We start from the raw sequence: 19,504 nt of genomic DNA on the forward strand, positions 1-19,504 counted from the left end.
TAAAATAACGAATAAATAAACTGTAGTGTATAATCTATAGTATAGATTATTGGTTGAATTACATAATTTTTTATTTATTCGATATTTTAAGTAAAATAGCTTAAGGTGGCAGTAATCGGTTAGGTGTCAGTAATTGGATCCTTTACCCTAAGGCAGTGGCGGATTTAAGGAAAAATGGCCCAGGTGGCAAACGTCCCGAGGGGCCCAAATTTTTCGGGAAAATGAAGCTAAGAAATTATAGTGTTCAGATAAAGTCATAATTTTTTTTTGAAGATGGGGTCCTGTGGAGGTCTTCTGGGCAGGGGATGGGTATTTTGATTAGGCAGAGGGTTTAGGGTTTGGAGATAATTGGGAACTTCGTTTGTAGGGTAAAGGGCCCAAATTTCGTCCCCCAATTGTATTTGACTCTGTAGAGAAATTTGGGCCCTTTACCCTATACCGTATGTGTAAAGCTTACGACGATTCTGTTTCGAAGTTTGTGTTTTGAGTTAGCGTTTAATCGAGATCGGAAAATCAGGAAGGAAAGTGATTTGAGATACCTATGTTTGCACACGATCAAAGGTATGTAAGTACCTCTGCTCAACAGCCTGAAGATTATTGGGGATGTCTGATCGCAGTAACGACAAAAACATGTTTTGCATGGGACGGTCGTGACGTAATTAGGCCGTCGCTGTGGGTGTACGAAAGCTCGTGATTGAGGTTAATACTCTTAAATCCCGGGTATTTACTTTTTTCCTCGCTGCTGCATCTTCGCTGATTCACGCGCGCAGAATGAACAGCACATCATACCGACGACATCCCCATTGAATCCCATATCACGCCCAGTCTTTGATAAGAATTCCCTAAACTCTACAGTCACTTCCATTGGACTCCCTGGAAAATCCCAAGCATCATCGACTTCCTTCCGGTCCAGAGTTATTCTCATCCACAGTCACAAACAGACCTTTCACTCTAATCCCGGCACACGTCCCTGCTTTCCCATTTCACTGGGATATCTGGCACCGATCACTCGTCCCTGTAATTAGCCCAGAACGGCGGGTGGCTGGAAGCTCGCGATTAAGCCTAACACTTGCCACGGCAAATCCTCCTGCGCTTTCTTCTTTGTTACGAATCGCTTGGTGCAAGGCCGCGTGGCAGCGGCAGAATCATTGCCGCTGCAACAATGAGCCGTTCACAGTTGCTGGTACCATTATACCTGTATACCTACCGCGAGCAGCATCTGCTGGCAAGGTCGTAAATAACATTTCACAATCCATGGGAGATGGACAGAGAAACGGTGGACGGGAAGAACTCTGTCGTCCTGAGCTTCTTCCAGGAATTAAGGACACTCTTCGGGAGGTTTCCCATTCGCTATAAAGATGTTTCTTAAGGGGAGGTTCCGGACTAAATGGCGATTTTTTTTATTTCATTTTTCGAATGTTCAATCTTTTAGGAATACGCGTTTAAAAGGATTTGTTGAAATTCGTAAAATTCCCGCAGTTATAGGCATTTGAGTAAAACGTAAACACGTAAAACTTTAAACGCGTTTTTCTCGAAACAGTGTTCTCAAAACGGTGGGCGCTGTATCTCCAAAAATTATTATCCGATTCGACTGAAACTTTTTTCAATTTGAAGAATATACTTCTGGCTAGGAGAGAAACCAGAAAAATACAAAAAATTGAAAATTTATAATTTTCTAAGGCGTTGAAAGGGGGAAACTATAGGGAAAAAGTGATTTCAAACTTGAAGTTTCGTTATTTTCTAAAAAAAATATTTTTTGTAATTTTTTCTAGCCCCCCCCCCCTAGACAGTAGAATAATCTTCAAAATAAAAAAAGTTTCAGTCGAATCGGATAATAATTTCTGGAGATACAGATCCCACCGATTTGGATGAATTTTGTGACGCCTCGACTTTAACGACTCCCCAGTGCCGTCTGCAATGATTAATTACAAAACAAAAAATATATTTCTATAACTTAAGACATCCTCAATGCAATGCAAAAAGTCCTATTACGTTATATGTAGTAGTTTTCCTGTAATTAATTCCTAAATATCACCTATTTTTGGGGTCCCTAGACCGGAACCTCCCCTTAAGCGAAAAAGAAACTTCTTTGCACTGGTTGTGTTTTCAAGTGTTCGGCACTTTAGGTGGGAGTAGAAAAGTGGCCAAAGTTGGAGCAGCCTTATCTTAATATCTCAATGAAATCGTATGGTCGCCGGTCCCCTCATCCATCCCCAAGTGGTAAGAATCAATGAACACGGAGGCAGAGTGTTTATCAGGAACGCGGCATGTTTGTCTTGCAATTAGAACGCGTTCCGCGAACACGAAATTGATGGCTGGCCTCGATCTGGGCGAACCGTAGACTTGCTGAAATTGCTCGTAACGTTGTCATAATTTATGATCTCGCTCAATTGTTGCGTATTGCGCAACCGCGCCGTCATCAGAAAGCTTCGTTAGTGGTGCGACGTGCCGTGACACGCGAGAAAGGCAACTTTTTCCGCGCGAAAACGGCGGGCGCCCGTGGCCAGAAGAGCTGAAACTGGAATTCCTTCGGATGGACGTTCCCGCGGCTGTTTTATGGCGTTTACACCGTAAATAACGCGCGTCGTACAGTCGTCGAAGTAACAAGACGCGCCGCTATTAATAATAGCCCGATACACGGCCACAGGCGGAGATTTACGAAGGTGGCGTGATTTATTTTGCTGAATATCTCGCTTCCACTTATCCGTTAGTCCAGCCGTCCGACTCGCCCCTTCTTGCTACGTTTCTTCTAGTTATACCGTTCCGAACGTGGAACTGTGAACGAGCGTTCGCGACTCTGTTGATCCTCGGACTGCTCGCAGCTCGCCGGAAGACGTAAATGTCGTTCTTCCGGGAAAAATACTTAATTCGACGGTGAGTCGAATTGGAGTGTCGTTTGTCAGAGTTTATTTGACTTGGCTCTTTCGATTTGGCTGCACGTGGAGGGAGAGCTGTAACTTTCGGCTTTCTATGTTTCTAGAAGCATGTGCGAGTTGGAGATTCATTTTTCTTATTTTAATACAATTGCGACATGTGTATACAAAGTAGGCTCCTTGGTGAATCAGTGATCCCTTGAAGTATTTAGCAGCACGCTAAATCCCTCATCTGTGCATCCTCCGTTTAGATAATGGACCATCAAGACTTGCCTGGTAAATCGAGTGCTTACCGATCAACCCTTCGACACCTGCCATTCGAATTCGCAGAATCGACTTCAAGCATGCACGTATATACCTGCAAACCCGCCCGAAACATGGACGTTGCATTCGGCCCTCATTAATAGTCCGATCGTCGGCCCGCACGCTTGTTTGTAACAATTAAGACACGTTCACGCATAAATATCAGCCGCTTCCGTCAGCCGAAACAGCCGACGTTTACGACAGGAATGTTTATGCGGGATATAAAGCCTGTACCGTTGCGCGCCTCTTACCAGCCACTCTTTCTTTCTTCCTTCCTCTCCCTCCTCCTTTCTCCGCATCGTAACGACGCTCGCAACCCCCTTCGCTGGAAAATTACATTCCCCTGCGACGGGAAGAAAAAAGGGGCCGTCGTGCCAAGAATCGTCATCCTCGCTTCATGAATTACGATTTCCCATAAAAAAATCTCGATTCCCTTTGGCCCCTCGCTCGTCTCGCCGCCCTTCGTTCCACGGTGCTTGGAGATTTAGTGGCTCCCGAATGACTGACGAATTCTTCGAGGATACGTGGCTCCTCTTTGGGCTTAATCGGATCGTAGCTCTGTGGCTACAAAGTGGAACGGTGTCGTCAGAGAGCACACGTTACTGTCATTAAGTTTTTCTGAATGAAACGAGGATCGCTGGACGATCGTGATTCCTGTAATAAGGAAGATGACGGCTTATCAAGCGGAGGAAATTGTACAGCCACAAAACGATCGAGGAAGTCATTGATCAAGGAAATTGTAGATTGAGATACTGGTATGATAATCGTTGATTAATTTGTGAAATGAATAGGGGAAGCGAATGATCAATTAGTTTCTTCGTGAATAGTAAATACATGGTTTACGGAGGCTCTACTATGATCTCCCGAGTCTCCGGCTTATTATATGCGGATCGGTAAACTATTTATTAAAGTTGATTCATGGGCGATGGGTTAAACTAGCTCGAGCGTGCTTCCATTCAAATGCTAATAAATTTACCACGGTTCTCGGCCACCACGCCTCGGTGTATCATCCTGTGAAAACGATCACGGTGCTGCCTTTCCTACGTGGGAACCTACGAAGTCTTCCTCGTGACCGAAAGACCTGCCTTGGCCCTTTAATAATCGAGGAACGGTAGCACCGTGGCGTGTCGATTCCAGTGTGAATGCATCGACGTCGATTCTAATCTCTATTCAGAGTCAAAGTGCCATTGTTTACTATAAAAAGTCGAGTGGCTATTAATAGCGAATCAAAGAATATACCGTTTACCTAGCGACGAGGTTCGCCGGAGCAGGTTCCTAGAAGAATCGCAATCCCAGAGATCATTAATCACCGCTTGATCAAGTTCCCACTGCCTCTGATCTCAGCTCTGCGCTAAGTTGGTTTCGGTGTACCGCGCGTCCTGCTCGAAGGACACCGTTCGCGATCAATTAAAAAGCCATCGTCTAGGCATAATGAGAGGAAGTGGCGGGACGTCTGTCGAGACCGGTGACTGTGTCAGGGGCGTATCGTGATCCAAGCTGCGCCCTGACCTTACGCACACCTTGCTGCTCCGTCCGTCGCGTTGGAATAATCGCGCGCGCGCGCCCCGAAGACGGTGGGTGTTGGTATGCGTATCCTACGCTTCAACGAGAATTGATGTTTCCGACGATTACACTCGAACACCCTTCTTCCTCGCTGGAAAACGGAAATCGCCCTGGTGGGTCCCAGTCCGCTCGAGTCCAAGCCCATGGGCCTAACTTGCAGCTTCTACGTTGCGAAGTTGAAGTAAAGATTTCAGGAGATTAACGCTGGAGTGACTAAATTCTGCGATAAGATGATTCCATTCACCGACACGCGAAGATCGGCTAAATGAGATCCCCGAACCAAATGGAGGAGATCGATCGAGATACCCGCGGGATCGAAGCGGTAGCAGGAGTTATGGTCAGCCAAATTCCCCGCGACACTTCTGGGCACAGTTAACGCGACCCACGCGGCACGGTATTTATAATCCCTAGTAGCGTTCGATTAGCAGGAGGACTGCTGGAATCGTGGTTGGATCCCAGCTGGACCCAGTCGGGCGTCCGTCTCGATCGAATATTCATGAGCACGAAATATAGCGCGAGTATGACAAATAGGCGACTAATTTCACGCCGCATACCGAAACCCACACGTGCACTTGCACGGTCTTTTCACGGTTTATCTGGGGGGGGACTGTGATCGGGACGAGAGAAGAATCGATAGCCTTAAGTGCCCTAGCCTCGTGGGTGCAGCTATTCCTCATCGTCTACCACCATATTTTTCCATTTGATAAAAAGGTCACGCTAATGTTGTGTAGATCGCCATTATTAATGGTGATTTTTTTCTTTATGATCGAGGTACAGAGAGGAGGCTCGGCGGTGGTAATTGCCAGGTAATTCGAGCCGAGGACTGTAATCAATTAAGAGAGCTCCTCGGTTCGATTTCGTAAGTGATTTACATGATTCGAACATTAAAGAGACAGAGCCGCGAATCGCTGGAGACGGACGCGCCGATGAAGACGCTGCGTTAAAGGATAATTAATTTCAGCCAGTTGGGAACGTCTACCCTGGAAGACAAATTACTTCCGGGCCCCATTACTAGCCCGCGGACGCGAGTAACGCGCGTAAGAATAAGCCAGGAGATCTCGAGGAAGATTGATCGCGCAAGGGACGATGGGACGGCAACAATAGGATGGATGGGAATTAACGTTTACACGCTGCTGCTAAAAATAGGATTTACAAGTGACAAGAGGCTCTTTTTAGCACGATAAGCGTGCTTGATAAGGAGGAGGACTTGGTGACGAGTTTCAAACGGAAGTCGAACGTGATAGGAATTATTCTGCGAATCTCTTGGAGACCCCTCGGCACTCACTCGGGTGGGATGTTAGAATTTTTTGGGGGATTCGTGGTAGGATGTTTTGGGATCTCTTTGAAAATTTTTTTAAATCCGTTTTGGGGTAGTGAGGAACCAATATTTTGATAGTTTCATATTAGGACGTTTTGGGATCTCTTTGAAAATTTTTTGAAATCCGTTTTGGGATAGTGAGGAACCAATATTTTGATATTTTCATATTAGGATGTTTTCGGATACCTTTGAAAACATTGTGAAATCGAAAATATTTTGATATTGGGATGTTTGAGGATCCCTTTGGAAACTTTGTGAATTTGGAAATATTTTGATATTAGGATATTTGAGGATCCCTTTGGAAACTTTGTGAATTTGGAAATATTTTGATATTAGGATGTTTGAGCATCCCTTTGGAAAGTTTGTGAAATCGAAAATATTTTGATATTGGGATGTTTGAGGATCCCTTTGGAAACTTTGTGAAATTGGAAATATTTTGATATTAGGATGTTTGAGCATCCCTTTGGAAAGTTTGTGACATCGGAAATATTTTGATATTTCTATGTTTGGGGATCCCTTGACATAGAAATATTTCAGAGTCCCTTTAGAATTGATATCAATCACAATTTAGGATCCCTTTCAGTTCCTTTCGCAACAATTGGAGAAGTTTCTAAATTCCGTGGAGATTTTCTATCCCCCCCATTCAAGGTGCCCATCACCTAGGTCCCAAAACACGATAGTTTATCACTGACCATAGAGAATCCTAGTCCCTCTCTCGAACAGCTGATTCTTATTCATCATCCTTTTGTCCAGAGGCGGTGGAACCCCCACGAGGGCATTTAACTTACGAATTAATCAGCCAAAGGAACGACGTTCCGTTCCACGGCGTCACTCATTATTCTTCTTACGCAGTCGGATAAATTACGGCAGTTAATTACAAAGCCGGAGGACCCCGTGGCAAAGCGCGATCCACGAACAAACGAAACTCTCGTGTAATTTCATTTCACGAGCCAGGCGGTGGGTAAAAGCCTCTGGCCTTCCCTTGCTACGCAATAATTCATGCAGTTTGCGGGAACACGAGCTTTCCCCTTTTTTTTGTCCGATTGTGAAAATAGGTAGGAACAAAGGGCCTCGAGGGGTTCATTAATTTCACGGACCAGCCGAGGATGAAATTTTCACGTGGGAGAAAGACGTAACAGTTCTTCTTGCCCTTTCCTATGTTTCTAAATACCATAAATTGTATTAACTCCGCGGAGTACTGTACTCTACTATTTCCACTTCTTCCGCTTGAGTTCCCATCGTTACTCCAGCAAATTAAAAGTGCGGAGAGAACTGGACGCATCCAGTGACCATGCCCAGTCGCGTGGACCACTTTGAGGCTGAGCGGCCCCAGTTTCGTCCACAAAATCATTCGTTATCTTTCGCGAGTGGCCCTGAAACGGTGTCACGCGGCGTGGCGAATTTTCTGGAAACTGGAGACGCGGGCAAGCAGGAACTGGGTCGCCGATGAACCTCAGCATCGCGATTCCTCGAAATCCGTCGCCGTATCTCTCCACTGGCGGCCCAGAAAACCGCCAAGTGGCTTAGCCAGTCGCATCTTCTCGCCGCTAATTGCAGCCTTCCCGAGTCGGGAGTAAAAGGGAACACGCCGATCTGCATGTTTCGCTTATCCTCCCTTTGTAACGATCCATCGGCGTCGCGCAGTCGCGGCGCGTGGGCTCCTCGATCGCGAGGTGATTCAGGTTAATTATGATTGCACGAAGGAAACGAGCGCGGAGAAAGAAAACGCGAAGGTCGCGAGTTTTCCACGAGCTTTCTGGATCTTCTCGTTCCTGCGATCGAACCTGCTAATAGCAAGTAGGATCTCTGCGTTATTAATCGACCACTTGTATCGACGGATATTACTCGCTCGGACGATGCCAGCAACGCGGAGGAATATTCTTCCGAAAGCCCTTGACTTGTACCTGCAACTTTCAACTAATAATTCTTTTATTAATTACTCTTTAATGAAGCGCGAGTCTCGCCTGAACAATCCTCGAGTTTTCAACCGTTATCGCGGGAAGCTGGCCAGATCGATTCATCCAGCGGTCGGTTGTGTCCATTAATGAACGAGAGCCGCATTAATAATCGCGGTACGACGGCCGTCTGGGTTGGAGGGCCTAATCGAAAGCGCGGATGACTCACGCCTCGCGATTGTCGTGCGATGCACGCGTGACACGATTCCCTGTACTTGCTCGGAGAAACGAGGAAAGTCCCAGCTTCGTTACTTGGAATCCCCCATGAGATTGGCTGGCCACGCGAGAGAAAGAAAACTGGCTCTGGCTTGTGCGCCGGCGAGACGTGTCCACGATGAATCTGTCCTCGGCAGTGCGTCGAAGGGAAACAAACATTGAAAGAACAGCGAGGCTCTGCTCTTCCTGGAATCTACTTGTTAGATCATCTTGCGACATAAGTTCTGCGAGGAAAAGTAGGGAATTTGAGGATTGCATTCTGTGAAGTTTGAGGGATAGAGGGGTTACTTTAGAAATTACTCGAGATAATTCGTGATATAAATTTCTTATCCGTGGGTAGAATTTCCAAGGATCTTGTCCCTCAGCGTCTTCCTTTTCTGGCGGAAGACCGGGGCGACATTTTCACAGGTGTTCGAACAGGTCCGCTTTCGTAGTTCTCAGAATCGAGCTTGTTCCACTTACGATCCCGTCCCGCTGCCAGGAAACCCGCGGTAAATCGTCGCTTTAGCTTCTAAATATTTTATACCGGCATTAAAAGCACGCCGGCCAGCGGCGTAAATCGTTGACACGGAAGATCGACAGAATTGGGTGGACTCGTCGCGAGGCTCGCGGAGAGCTGTCTTCATTCCCTGGATCAAAGGATATCAGGGTGCCAGTCAGCTTTCGCGGCGCGACGTAAGCGTTTCGCTCGTCTTTTTGAGCCTCATCGAGCAGTGACAGGGATGACACCTCGCGTCTCCTCTACTGGTCTGAGAAGGAAAATGACCCGAAGATTGAAGGGGAGCCGAAAGATCACCTCGTAGCCCGTTCGAAAAGTTGGTATCGCTCTATTCCGTTGAGAAATTCTTAATTCGTAAAAGCTGAAGGTCTCAGGTTTCTTCCTTGAGTTGGATCCGAAATTTTGCATTCGAAATTAAAACTCCCTTTCGCTTGAAATTCGCGGAATTTGTGTCTATTCATTATTCTAATAATACTCCAGTTGACTCATCCCGTCAGAAGTTGCACACCAAGCAGAGTCCATTGAAAGGAATCGGTATCCAGGTGAGCGACGCTTCTCGGAAAGGGACTTTTTCTCGTCGGGGCGCAGGTTTTCCAGAAACTCGTCGCGGGGCGAGATAAATGTGCAGGTAATCCGGCTGCACCTTCCTCCGCCGCGGAGCAGCGGCATTAATAATGAATCACGTCGCGATTTCGCCAAGTTTTACGATGGGGATCGTCGTGCAGTGGGCGGCCGTCGAAGGTCTGCCAGCCGGCCGGCCTGGTGTCGCGAAATCGATTCGATTTTTCCGTCGCGAGCGGAATTAATATCCGCCGCGTCCCCGGGAACGTGACGTTAATTGCAACAGCCGACAGAGTGGCTCGGCTACGCGCGCAGAATCGGAGCAGAATCGTGATCGACATTCGCTTTGTTCCCTCCACTCCTCGGCTCTCTCCAACCTGCTGAATGAAACTTACGATTACAGTGGCGTGCTTCGAGACACTTGTACCTACGTGTTGTAAACTCGATGCTTTCTATATTCAGCGGAGGCTAGAGTCTCTGTGCAGATAAGAATTGTAGCGGAAGAAGGTGCTTCTATTCTACAGCACTCAGTTCGGAAACTTTTGCAAAGAAATGGACCAACCGAGGAAGCAGGATCTTCGAAACGTTTCGCAATTTGCGACCCCTTCAAACTTTATTAACTCTACCCAATTTTCCACCTCCACTTTCTCCCCTCCCGCGGCAAGATCCCTTAATCCACGAGCATCCATGAATCTCCCATTACTGAAAGCTGAAAGCGCCGCAGCGTAGAGATACTGGGAGCAGCAGCCCATCAGCGCGCCGCGGCGGCTCACAGCCAGGCAGGGTTGACCCCGCTGAAAAAAAGCGGAAACCAGAGGAGGCTGAAGCGCGTTACGCAAGAAAACGCGCTTTCGCGAGCCGCGATAAGCGTCACTTTAGCGTCGGTGGTGTCCTTTTGTCCAGCCGACGGACGGAATTGCTCTCTGTCCTGCGCGTTTCTTGCCGCGTTCTCGCCCCGCGGTGACCAGAGTCTCTCGTTCCCCTTAATGACCGATGCAAATACACGTCATTAGGCCTCGTTGGGCTCGTTTCGCCACTATTTGTCTTTATATCCGCGGCATCGGCGGGGCTCTCGCGTCCTCTTTGCATTAAGCCGACGGCGACGTGTCTGAGAAGGATTTCTTTCTCACGCCGAGCCGCTTTGCCGCGTCCCTCGAAGACACTGACTCCTGGCAGCGGAGTCCGCGCAAGCTTTCGAGAGGACAGTCAGTTACCTGAAACTGGAGGAGGCCGAGAGTATTCTCTGCTATTCTCTGCGGAACCAGAATTCTCGATGAAGATGCTATTAACGCACTTTCGAGCGATCATCCGAGATGAATCGTTTCGCAGAGAAATTCCTCCCTCTGTCCCCGCCGCTCTGATAAGGCGGAGCGGTCGTCGCGACGTGGTAATTATCTCATCGCGAAAGGACGCGGTGGTCACGCGCCGGTCGGCCTTAATTAGAGCTCAGAGTTTTCTTTCGCGCACCGCGCTAAATTCGTGCCCATAAACACCAATCAGCGGATCGCCAGATTAGGCTCTCAGTCATCGTTTTCCACGATGACGCGCGGCGATTCAGACGAACCTCCCAGCCGCCCTTTCCGAGCCCCTGGTCCTAGCCCTGGCAAGGCGAAAGTAAACCGTCTAGGCGACGTCCTAATCATCTCGCGTGCGCGGCTATCGTTAACCTCTGAATTGAAGCGACAGACACCGTTCTCGCTCGTTTTGTTTCAATGATCGCGGAGACGCATCTTCCGCGCACCTTCACCCTCTCGCAGCTTGGAGAGCATCTGCATCTATCTCGGCAAGTGGACGTTAACACCACCGCGGTTGCGAAACTGTCTCTCTGTTTTTCAACTCCTGCTGACAACACCCAACTTGCAGTTTCCTCGTTCTCATCGGTAGCACACATTTCGGCCGCATTTTTTAAATGCCTCGCGCGTCTGCGCGTGGAAGCGTGACCCCGATCGAGTAGAGCTGAAAATGGAAACGGACGACGGAAGGATATTTGCAGGCGCGTGTTCGAGCCGCGAGTGCTGAGCAGTCGAAACCACTCGGAATTCGCCGCACCGCGGAAACCGCGCCGGGTTCAAACGAGTTCGTTCCTCGCCGCTGATCGAGACGAAATTCGAGAATCCACGTTGTTACTACGAAATCGGAATTGCGTGTTCACTACTCTTTCGTAACGTAGGAATCGTTGAACCTGATCGATCATAACAAATGCGGCTCGGCACACGCGAAAACCGCGGGGAGGTTTCAAGCACGGATAATTGTCCAATGGAATCATTTATAATTGTCCAATGGAATCATTTATTGATTTATTTGGTTATTTATTCACGAGGTACAGGACGGGGAAGATTAAAAGGCGCGGCAGTGGTCAGACGATCTCGGGCGGACTAATTATCGCGGCTAGACGCGAATTAGGGCCGTAAGTCTGTACGAGGGAGGATCGTCGTAATGACGGGACGGGAGGGGATCGTCGGCGACGTTATCGTCGGCCTCGATCTCTCCGCTCTTCTCTCCTTACGTCCGCAGGATGCGAGAAACACGCCGCGGCCTCTCCTTTTGCGCGGCCCGAGATGCATCTAGCGGCGTTTAAAACGTGGCCGGCGTCGTTCGCGTCCGTCGTCGGCGCTGGAAATACGCCCCAAGAAGCGCACCATCGCGGCGGATGGGAGCTGGGAAGGTGGGACGAGCGAGGAGGAAGCGTGTCGCGATTAATCGTCGGTGCGAATCGATCCCCGCCTTCCTCCTCCCGCGTGTGAAAATAATCAACCGCTCTTCGTCGCGAATTTCTGACCTACTGGACTGGATCGACTGTGGGAATAGCGGGGATTGTGGGGAATTGGAATGTTTGCTGGACACTTGATCTCGCGGTGTTAGTTGTTACTCTGCTGCGGGAGAATTTAAATCTTGACAGCCGTGAAACTGATCGGTGGAATTCTTAGGCTTATCTCGGACGAGACACTCCAGATGTTCGGGACTTAAAAGGGTTAATTTCAGTTGGCGTCTGGTTTGAAAAGGCTGTCGGTGAGGGATCAGGATAGGATGTAGAAACCGGTGGTGTTGAATAATAATTCATCTTTGGTAATCATTTTATTTCCCCAACTTATCTACATTTGATTAGCCTTCAACAACCTGATTCGTTTACTTCGTTCACAAATTATACTAATCCCCCGCGAACACTCTTGAAATTGGCCCCGAATGTCTCCTCGGATTCGACTCGAAGAGGTTAAATACTTTTCCAACGTGCATCGGTAACGTAACGGCTCGAAAGTGGCTAGGCCAGGCAGAAAAGAGCCGACCACCCTCCAGGTCGAGGTAGAGTCAGAGGAGGACTGGAAGCACCTGCTAAGTCGAAAGGGTCTGATCCTGGCGGACGTATACTCCGCGTGGTGCGGCCCTTGCATCGCCATGGTGAGCACCCTGAGGAAAATCAAGATGGAGTTCGGCGGCGACGCGATCAACTACGCCGTCGTGAGGAACGACCACATCGCCGACCTCGAGCGGTTCCGCGGCAGGAGCGAGCCCGTGTGGATGTTCCTGCAGAACGGTAAGATGGTGAATCTGATGTCCGGCGCGCACTGTCCCAACCTGAGGAAGCTGCTGCTCCAGGAAATCAAGAGGATCCAGCAGAACGAGGAGCCAGTAATGCTCTTGGAGCCGAGCACTCGCACCCCCGAGGAGGAGGTTCGATGGCAGGAGGGGGAAGCCATCAGGTATGCACAGTGATGGAATCTCTCTGAGATAGCAGAGAATTATAAGCAGCTTCTAATTGCAAGTGGATGCCTCCACTGACTGCCAGCCAGATCTTGATATACTTTGTTGCATAAAACCCTATTTCGAGCGAGGCTGAACAAAGTGTCCGCCGAATTTCACGTTGCAAAATCCTTAAACAAGAAAAGCGAACGAGGAGAGGGAGCGTGCCAAAGAGGAGGCCGAGAAGACAGAGAAGTACGAGGCGTTCCTGGCACAGATGATATTCGAGCTGTCCGAGGCGACAGCCCTCGTCTTCTATCCCTGGGTGTTCAAGAACGAGGACGGCAAGCCCAGGGACACGTTCCAGAGCCCGCCGTACACGCAGCTGGTGAACTCGCTGTTCAAGCAGAACTTCGACATACAGGAGGAGCACCGACTGTTCTTCGACGAGGAGCTGATCGAGAGGACGTTCGTCGAGAGCAACGTGCCCATTACGAAGGAGCTGATCGCAGGTGCACCGTAGAATGCGTAGAACTCTTCAGGCTTCTCTACACTTTAACCGGCTTTCCTACGTCGCGCTCGAAATCCTCAGGATTAACCGATGGCAGGACCATAGCGATGAGATTGAAGGGCAGACGACCTCGCGAAGATTGGCCAGTCCCATACCCCTACGAGTGCCCCAAAGGGGCGAAAAGGTGCCCGACGAGGGCAATCAACGATGTCGAGGATTATCTCGTGCATCTGATTACCAGCGAGGAACCACTGCCCCAAAGCACCGTCGCGCTCCATATGGAAGCATCTTACATGGAGACCTACGTGCACGTCCACGAACCTGACCCTGAGGATCCGGAAGACTTTGCCCGAGTGGACCCTGCCGTTTGGGTTCCTCCTCAGGTGCTACATTCTTCTACGCGATACTCTGAACGCTCTGCTCTACCTTACATTCCCCGAATCGTCGCTCAGGCCAGAAGCAAGGTGCACGTTTACACGACCCTCTTCCCGAATTACTTGGAGATGGTGCACCCTTACGAGGAGCCAGTGCAGCCGTCGCCCCTCTGCGCCTTCAAGTTCCCTGCCCAGAGATTCACCGAGGTTCGCGACGCCTGCGCCAGTTTCCCAGACGCTGTCGAATATTTCGGCGCGTTCGAGTTCGACCAGCCGCGCGTCGCCGGCCGAATCGTTTCCACCCCGGAAGACTTCGAGAAAAAGGTTTCCCAATCGCTCTGTATACTCTTCGAACAGTTCAAAGACTACCTCATGGTAAACGGAGGCTGTGGACGAAGGTTAGGTACAAAACTGGCGGCGAGGTGTTCGTGGTGATCCTGCGGAGGATCAACGAGGACGCGTTCCTCTCGTTCGCGAGCATCGAGCCCTACTTCGTCACCGAGGACAACGACGAAGCTGAGGCGATGATAGACGAGTACTTCCCCGAGGGGGCTGAGGACGTGCATTTGAGAGACGTGGAGGAGGAGGAGGAGGAGGAGGAAGTGGACGAGGAGGAGGAAGTCGAGGAGGAGGAAGAGCTGGAAGCAAAGGACGACGAGGATACAGCGGACGGGATCGGTGCCATGTATACTTTCTTGTGAAGCCTGTTTTAAATATTGCCGCTGTGCTTTGTCCTTCCAGGGAAGACAGAGTTTAGCTGTCCTCTGGTGAATACAAATCCATTCGTTTTAGTGGCTGCTCTTAGCCGAATCTATAGTCTTCTAGATTCTGGCGAACCGACACACTGAAAGCTGCTCTTCCAAGTAGAATATTTCCCTTCCTCCTCTTCGCGTAAGTTGAGAATATCCGTCGTCTTCGTGGCCGACAGAGGCCCGTGACTCGCGTTCCGAATAATCGGACCACACGGACCATTCCGTTCTTCGAAATGCCATTCTTCGCGCGTTTTGGCAGTGCCAGATCGCACACTTGAATACTCGCTGTCGTTGGCAATGCGTTTGCGTAACTCTGGCAGAACTCCAGCCGGCGACTGAGGCTCTAGAGGCTCCGTTACGCACCTGCCCAACTGCCAATTATTTTTCCCTTTTTATCGGGACTGACCAGAGGGAGACGCGTGTGCCAAGCCTGATTCAAAACAAAGTGTTCCTCTCGAGCGCGATGTACCACTGTTCCACTCTCCTCGCGGAGAAATGGACCGTCATCCCTCGCGGTACTTCTGCTTCCGTGGATATTTCTGCTCTGCGCGTTGGCACTCGCCTGGCTAACGTTTAAACATTGTCCTTTGAGATAACCGATCCAATTCTCTCCCCCGCATGTGTTTCTCTCGCCGAGAGATGGGAATTTATTACATCGATTTTACACCTCGTCGTCGCGAATGAATTCGCTTGAAATACGAGGGTAATTCTGAGGTCAGCTTGAGGGGAGCTCAGCAGAAAATCGGCAGCGAGAGAAGCAAAGCAATTGAATCGCTGATCGAATTAACGAGGTAATTTGTCACGCGACCGACGCGAGCTCTCCTCGAGAAAGTCCCCCCCGTTCGCGGTGACTAAATTTCGCCAACCGATCCGAACAATTGAACCATTAACCGCCAGGAGGACGTTAGTCACGCAGCCACTAAATCTCCCCGCTAAATCAGCCATCTCGATTTATATTTTCGGAGCGGCCCGCCTCGACTGCGCGCGACTTGGAAATAAGTACCTCGCTGATTGCGAGCTCTTTCTGGAGTAAAATCAAAGAAGGCAAAGTAGAATTTATCGTCGAGCGACCGTGACTACGTTAATTAATCTACGCTAATTAGAAATTAACTCGAAACAACATTTGAGTATCTTCAAAATTCTTCGACCTCCCGAAAGATTTCATTCTTGGCAAATTTCTGTGCTACAACGATTACCAACGCAGTAGACAAACTCATGAAATATTTATCCCTCGCCTTAACAATCTTCGAGATTAGCTACTATAAGGCGATTCCTCTTTTTCTCCGCCGTTCTCATCCAACCGTGGCACGGTAGCGCCAGAGGCGGTCAATTGCTCGAACATCTGTAATTATTGCACAAGCATTACATAAGCAAACACTTGGATCGGGGGCGAGTGTGGGGGGGGAGGCAGAGGGAAAAAAAGGCGCAAATTACAGTTACGCGGGGCAATTCGCGTCCATCGCGCACCATTACCAGCCATTAACGAACGTTTCGTCTTCTTTCATCTTTGTCCGCGCCATTTCCGCCGACGCAACGATCAAGATCGTTTTTCCCGGACGCGCGAAAACGACCGCCAAACGCATGGGCGGGGACGACGATAGCGATCTCCGTAATCGATCGTTTCGAGCGGTCAATTGCGAATCCTTGATCCAACTTAAACCAGGAGTTCAGCCCGCGGGAATCATTTTACTCTCTGCTCTTTCAGGAACGATCAGTCACAGAGTGACGTGTCAAATTTTCTAGTAAAGCAGCACACTTAGAAGACACCGGTTCAATTAAGTGTATTTCGATAATTATTAATCCGGAAAAATAGCAATGTCAACACGTGGGAGGAAAGCTCCTCGCGAGATTCGCGTTTGACGAAGCGAATCTGTGAAAGTTGGTGGCCCGAGAGGTCGATTGCGCGCCGAAAGGTTCACTCAGCGAAGAAAGGCTCGCGCAGTCCGCGGCGAGAAGATAAATTTACACGCGACTCCGCGTCGCCGATGCCTGTTCACCGCGTTACCCTCGTTTCTTTTCCTTTCTGCGATTCTGCTTCCACCGAGCAGTCGTTTTCTTTTCTGGCGTGGTTCGCAAATAGGAACCCTCCGCCGGCTCCATCATCGTGCTCCGGCGAAATTAATGGCGTCGGGACACGGCGGGACCGCGATTCGCCGACGCCTGTTCCTGATTTACAATGTCAAAGTTCACAACGGGCTGGCGAAAAGGGCGGCCCGGAAGCCAGCGGCGTCTTGCTCCCTGTCGTTCGTGCATCGCCAGGCAGATTTGTTGCTCGTCCGCGAGGTATTCGGTTCGGTAATTTCTTGGCTACCACGAATCATTTACGATGGCAGTGATTACGGTCCGAATAAAGTTCTAGGTGGATAATGATTCTCTGGATTATTGAAACTCATTAGTCTATCGCGCGTGGAGTGCTGGGACGATTTGCAATAAAAAAAAGATGATGACGGAACAGCTTCGCGAAGACACGATACTCGTTTCTGGGATATGTTGTATTATTCGCAAGGAAGAAGGAGTGTGTTAAATAACGAGTGGCTTCGAGAAAAAACACTACAAGGCTGATTCTAAGATACACGTGACACAGCTACTTTTTCTAATTACCATCATCAATATAACAGAAACAGAGTTCTTTCCTTCGGAGAAGTGATTTTTCTGAGGCAGAAACGAGCTGGGCTGGGACTTGTTACCACGAACAAGATAAGCTTCGCTTTCCTACTACTTTGTTTCACGGAAAAGCGCGTCGGGGAAATTTCGTGCGCAGTCCACTGTTTCCCTCTAACGCACCGATCGCTTTCGGCTAGCTTGACCCGCCCGGTCGTGAGTCAACTCGAACGTTACTATGAAAAGAAACATTAGGCGACGTGCTCCGAAGCGTCCGCGAGAAACAAACCGCGAGCGCTGCTCTCTGTGTGTTTATTTCTCAAATTCGGGTGAACCACCAATCATCTTGTAGCTTGGTACTTGGAAGTATAAGCTTGAAACTTCCGAATTCAAGAAAATTCGGAAGTATAGTAGACCAAGATATCGTCGACGATAGTGCGAAACCGCGTGTGAGCAGTTTGTAAATACCGCGGTTCTGCATTTTACCGATTTTACAGGAGGAAGAAAAAACTTAATATTTCAGCCGTTTTAACCCTTAACTGGTATACTGTTTTTGGCAAACGTGACTGGTACACTGGGGTCGTGGCAGACCCAAATAAAAAAGGACACAGAAATTTGTAACGTCGACACTAGAGCAACCACTATGAATATTTTCATCTTAGGTAATGTATAAAATAATAGAAGCGTAGAAAGTTAAACTATTATTATAAAATTAATTAGAAATTCAGTTTACCAACTTAGACAACTGAAAATTGTACATCGAACTTTGGGTGCTTGGGGTCACGAGCGACCCCAGGATACCAGTTAAGGGTTAAGGGGGTTTTCTTTGACTGAACTGTTTTGGGACAGTTTTTGCACCCTTTGTAATAAATACTAACATCAATTCGTCATAAAAATGCTTAATTTCGGTGTAAAGTCACTTTCACGCACCAAACGTGCCGTCGCTTCACCTGATTTCTCTGTAAATGCGCGGTTTTGCCGCCAACTTGCTAAGAGAGCCAGATTCACGGTATCCTTGAACCTGCTGGTTCCGTTGTTAAAAAGGCCTCTTCCTATTGGCTAATTCACTTGGCGTGACTTTTAAAAAAAGCGAAACAGCGCTTGGCAACCGTGGGCGCGAAATCTCGATTTTGCTACTTCTGCAGATACGCGGTATTTACAAACTGCTCATACGCGGTTTTGCGCTATCATCGACGATATGGTGGTCATAGTGTAGAAATTATCTCATAATCAGTGGCGGATTTAACGGGCGGCTGATAAGCAGTCGAAGGTGCCCGGGAGGTGCCCCATCTTCCAAGACAAATTATGATTTTATCCAAACAGTATTTCCTTTCTGTTTCCTATAATCTCCATACCACACGCGGAGAAAATTTATTTGTAACTCCGTTATGCACACAGGGTGTCCCAGAACGTTTTCCCACCTGGGCCTTTCTCCTTAAATCCGCCACTGCTCGATAATCTCTAAATTAACAAACATGAAATTCGCTCAGCCTCTTCACGGTTCCTCGAAACAGCTTCCATTTCCTCCGCGGGAGATCAAGCTTACCGACAATTTTGGTCCTGGTAATCGCCGATCCTTGACCCCTTCGAACGCGTCTACTCCATCGTTTTCCAACAGCCGCTCCTCGGCGCATCATTCTACTCGGAATTTGGGGATTTCCCGTGCCAAAGGCGCCCCATTGCTGTGGCGTCCGAGAAAGGGTTCGTCGAAACTCGACGCCGAGCGTTTACTTTAAAAGCTCGGAGAAGCACAGCTACGATGGTCCAGATCCTAAACATCCTCCTGGGGGGGAATTCCTATATTCTCGACGAGTGGATGTCCAAAGCTCGGAAGCTGGCGAACGCGGAGTGTACGACGCGAATGCCAACATTGGAATCGTCGAGTGCGATTGCAAATAGAAAGCGCGCTCTCGGCGGCGTTTTAGGGCCTCGAAGGCCCTCGAGTTCTACCAACGTTCGTTTGCATACCTCGGCGCAGTCGCCACTGGGAAATTACAGGTTTGCCGGTGGAAGTCGCGGCTAATCGTCGGGGAGAATCAAGCGAGCCAGAATCGCTGTTGGCAAGGTGACGACGCGCGTTTCCATTGCGCCGCGATTCCGTAACGAGATGGAAAATATTCATGGGCGAGACCCTTTTTCTTTTTGCCGCCGTTTAGAAGCATCCAGAGACATTCTCGTGGTAATTTTTGCAATTGGTAGCCTGCAGCTCTCGCGCGACAAGCGTGCTTTTCCTTCGATAGCACTTGAATTCTGGCCCCTATTTTGAACGATTCTAGGTATACGTTTCTAAAAAAAAAATA

General features: G+C 48.9%; 2 protein-coding genes across 4 annotated transcripts in view; both read left to right on the forward strand.

Moving 5' to 3' along the window:
- Sarm (sterile alpha and armadillo motif) overlaps positions 1 to 19,504 on the forward strand; it is a 109,613-nt gene that overhangs the window by 39,676 nt on the left and 50,433 nt on the right. The gene's annotated exons all lie outside the window — the stretch shown is intronic.
- On the forward strand, positions 11,847 to 14,552 carry LOC143372406 (uncharacterized). The gene is made up of 6 exons (XM_076818554.1): positions 11,847 to 11,953; positions 12,552 to 12,986; positions 13,168 to 13,478; positions 13,559 to 13,860; positions 13,930 to 14,175; positions 14,250 to 14,552. Exons 1-6 carry the CDS (start codon positions 11,847 to 11,849, stop codon positions 14,550 to 14,552), a joined length of 1,704 nt encoding a protein of 567 aa, XP_076674669.1.

This window comes from Andrena cerasifolii, chromosome 8 (genome assembly GCF_050908995.1).
Source record: "Andrena cerasifolii isolate SP2316 chromosome 8, iyAndCera1_principal, whole genome shotgun sequence".
NCBI lineage: Eukaryota > Metazoa > Arthropoda > Insecta > Hymenoptera > Andrenidae > Andrena > Andrena cerasifolii.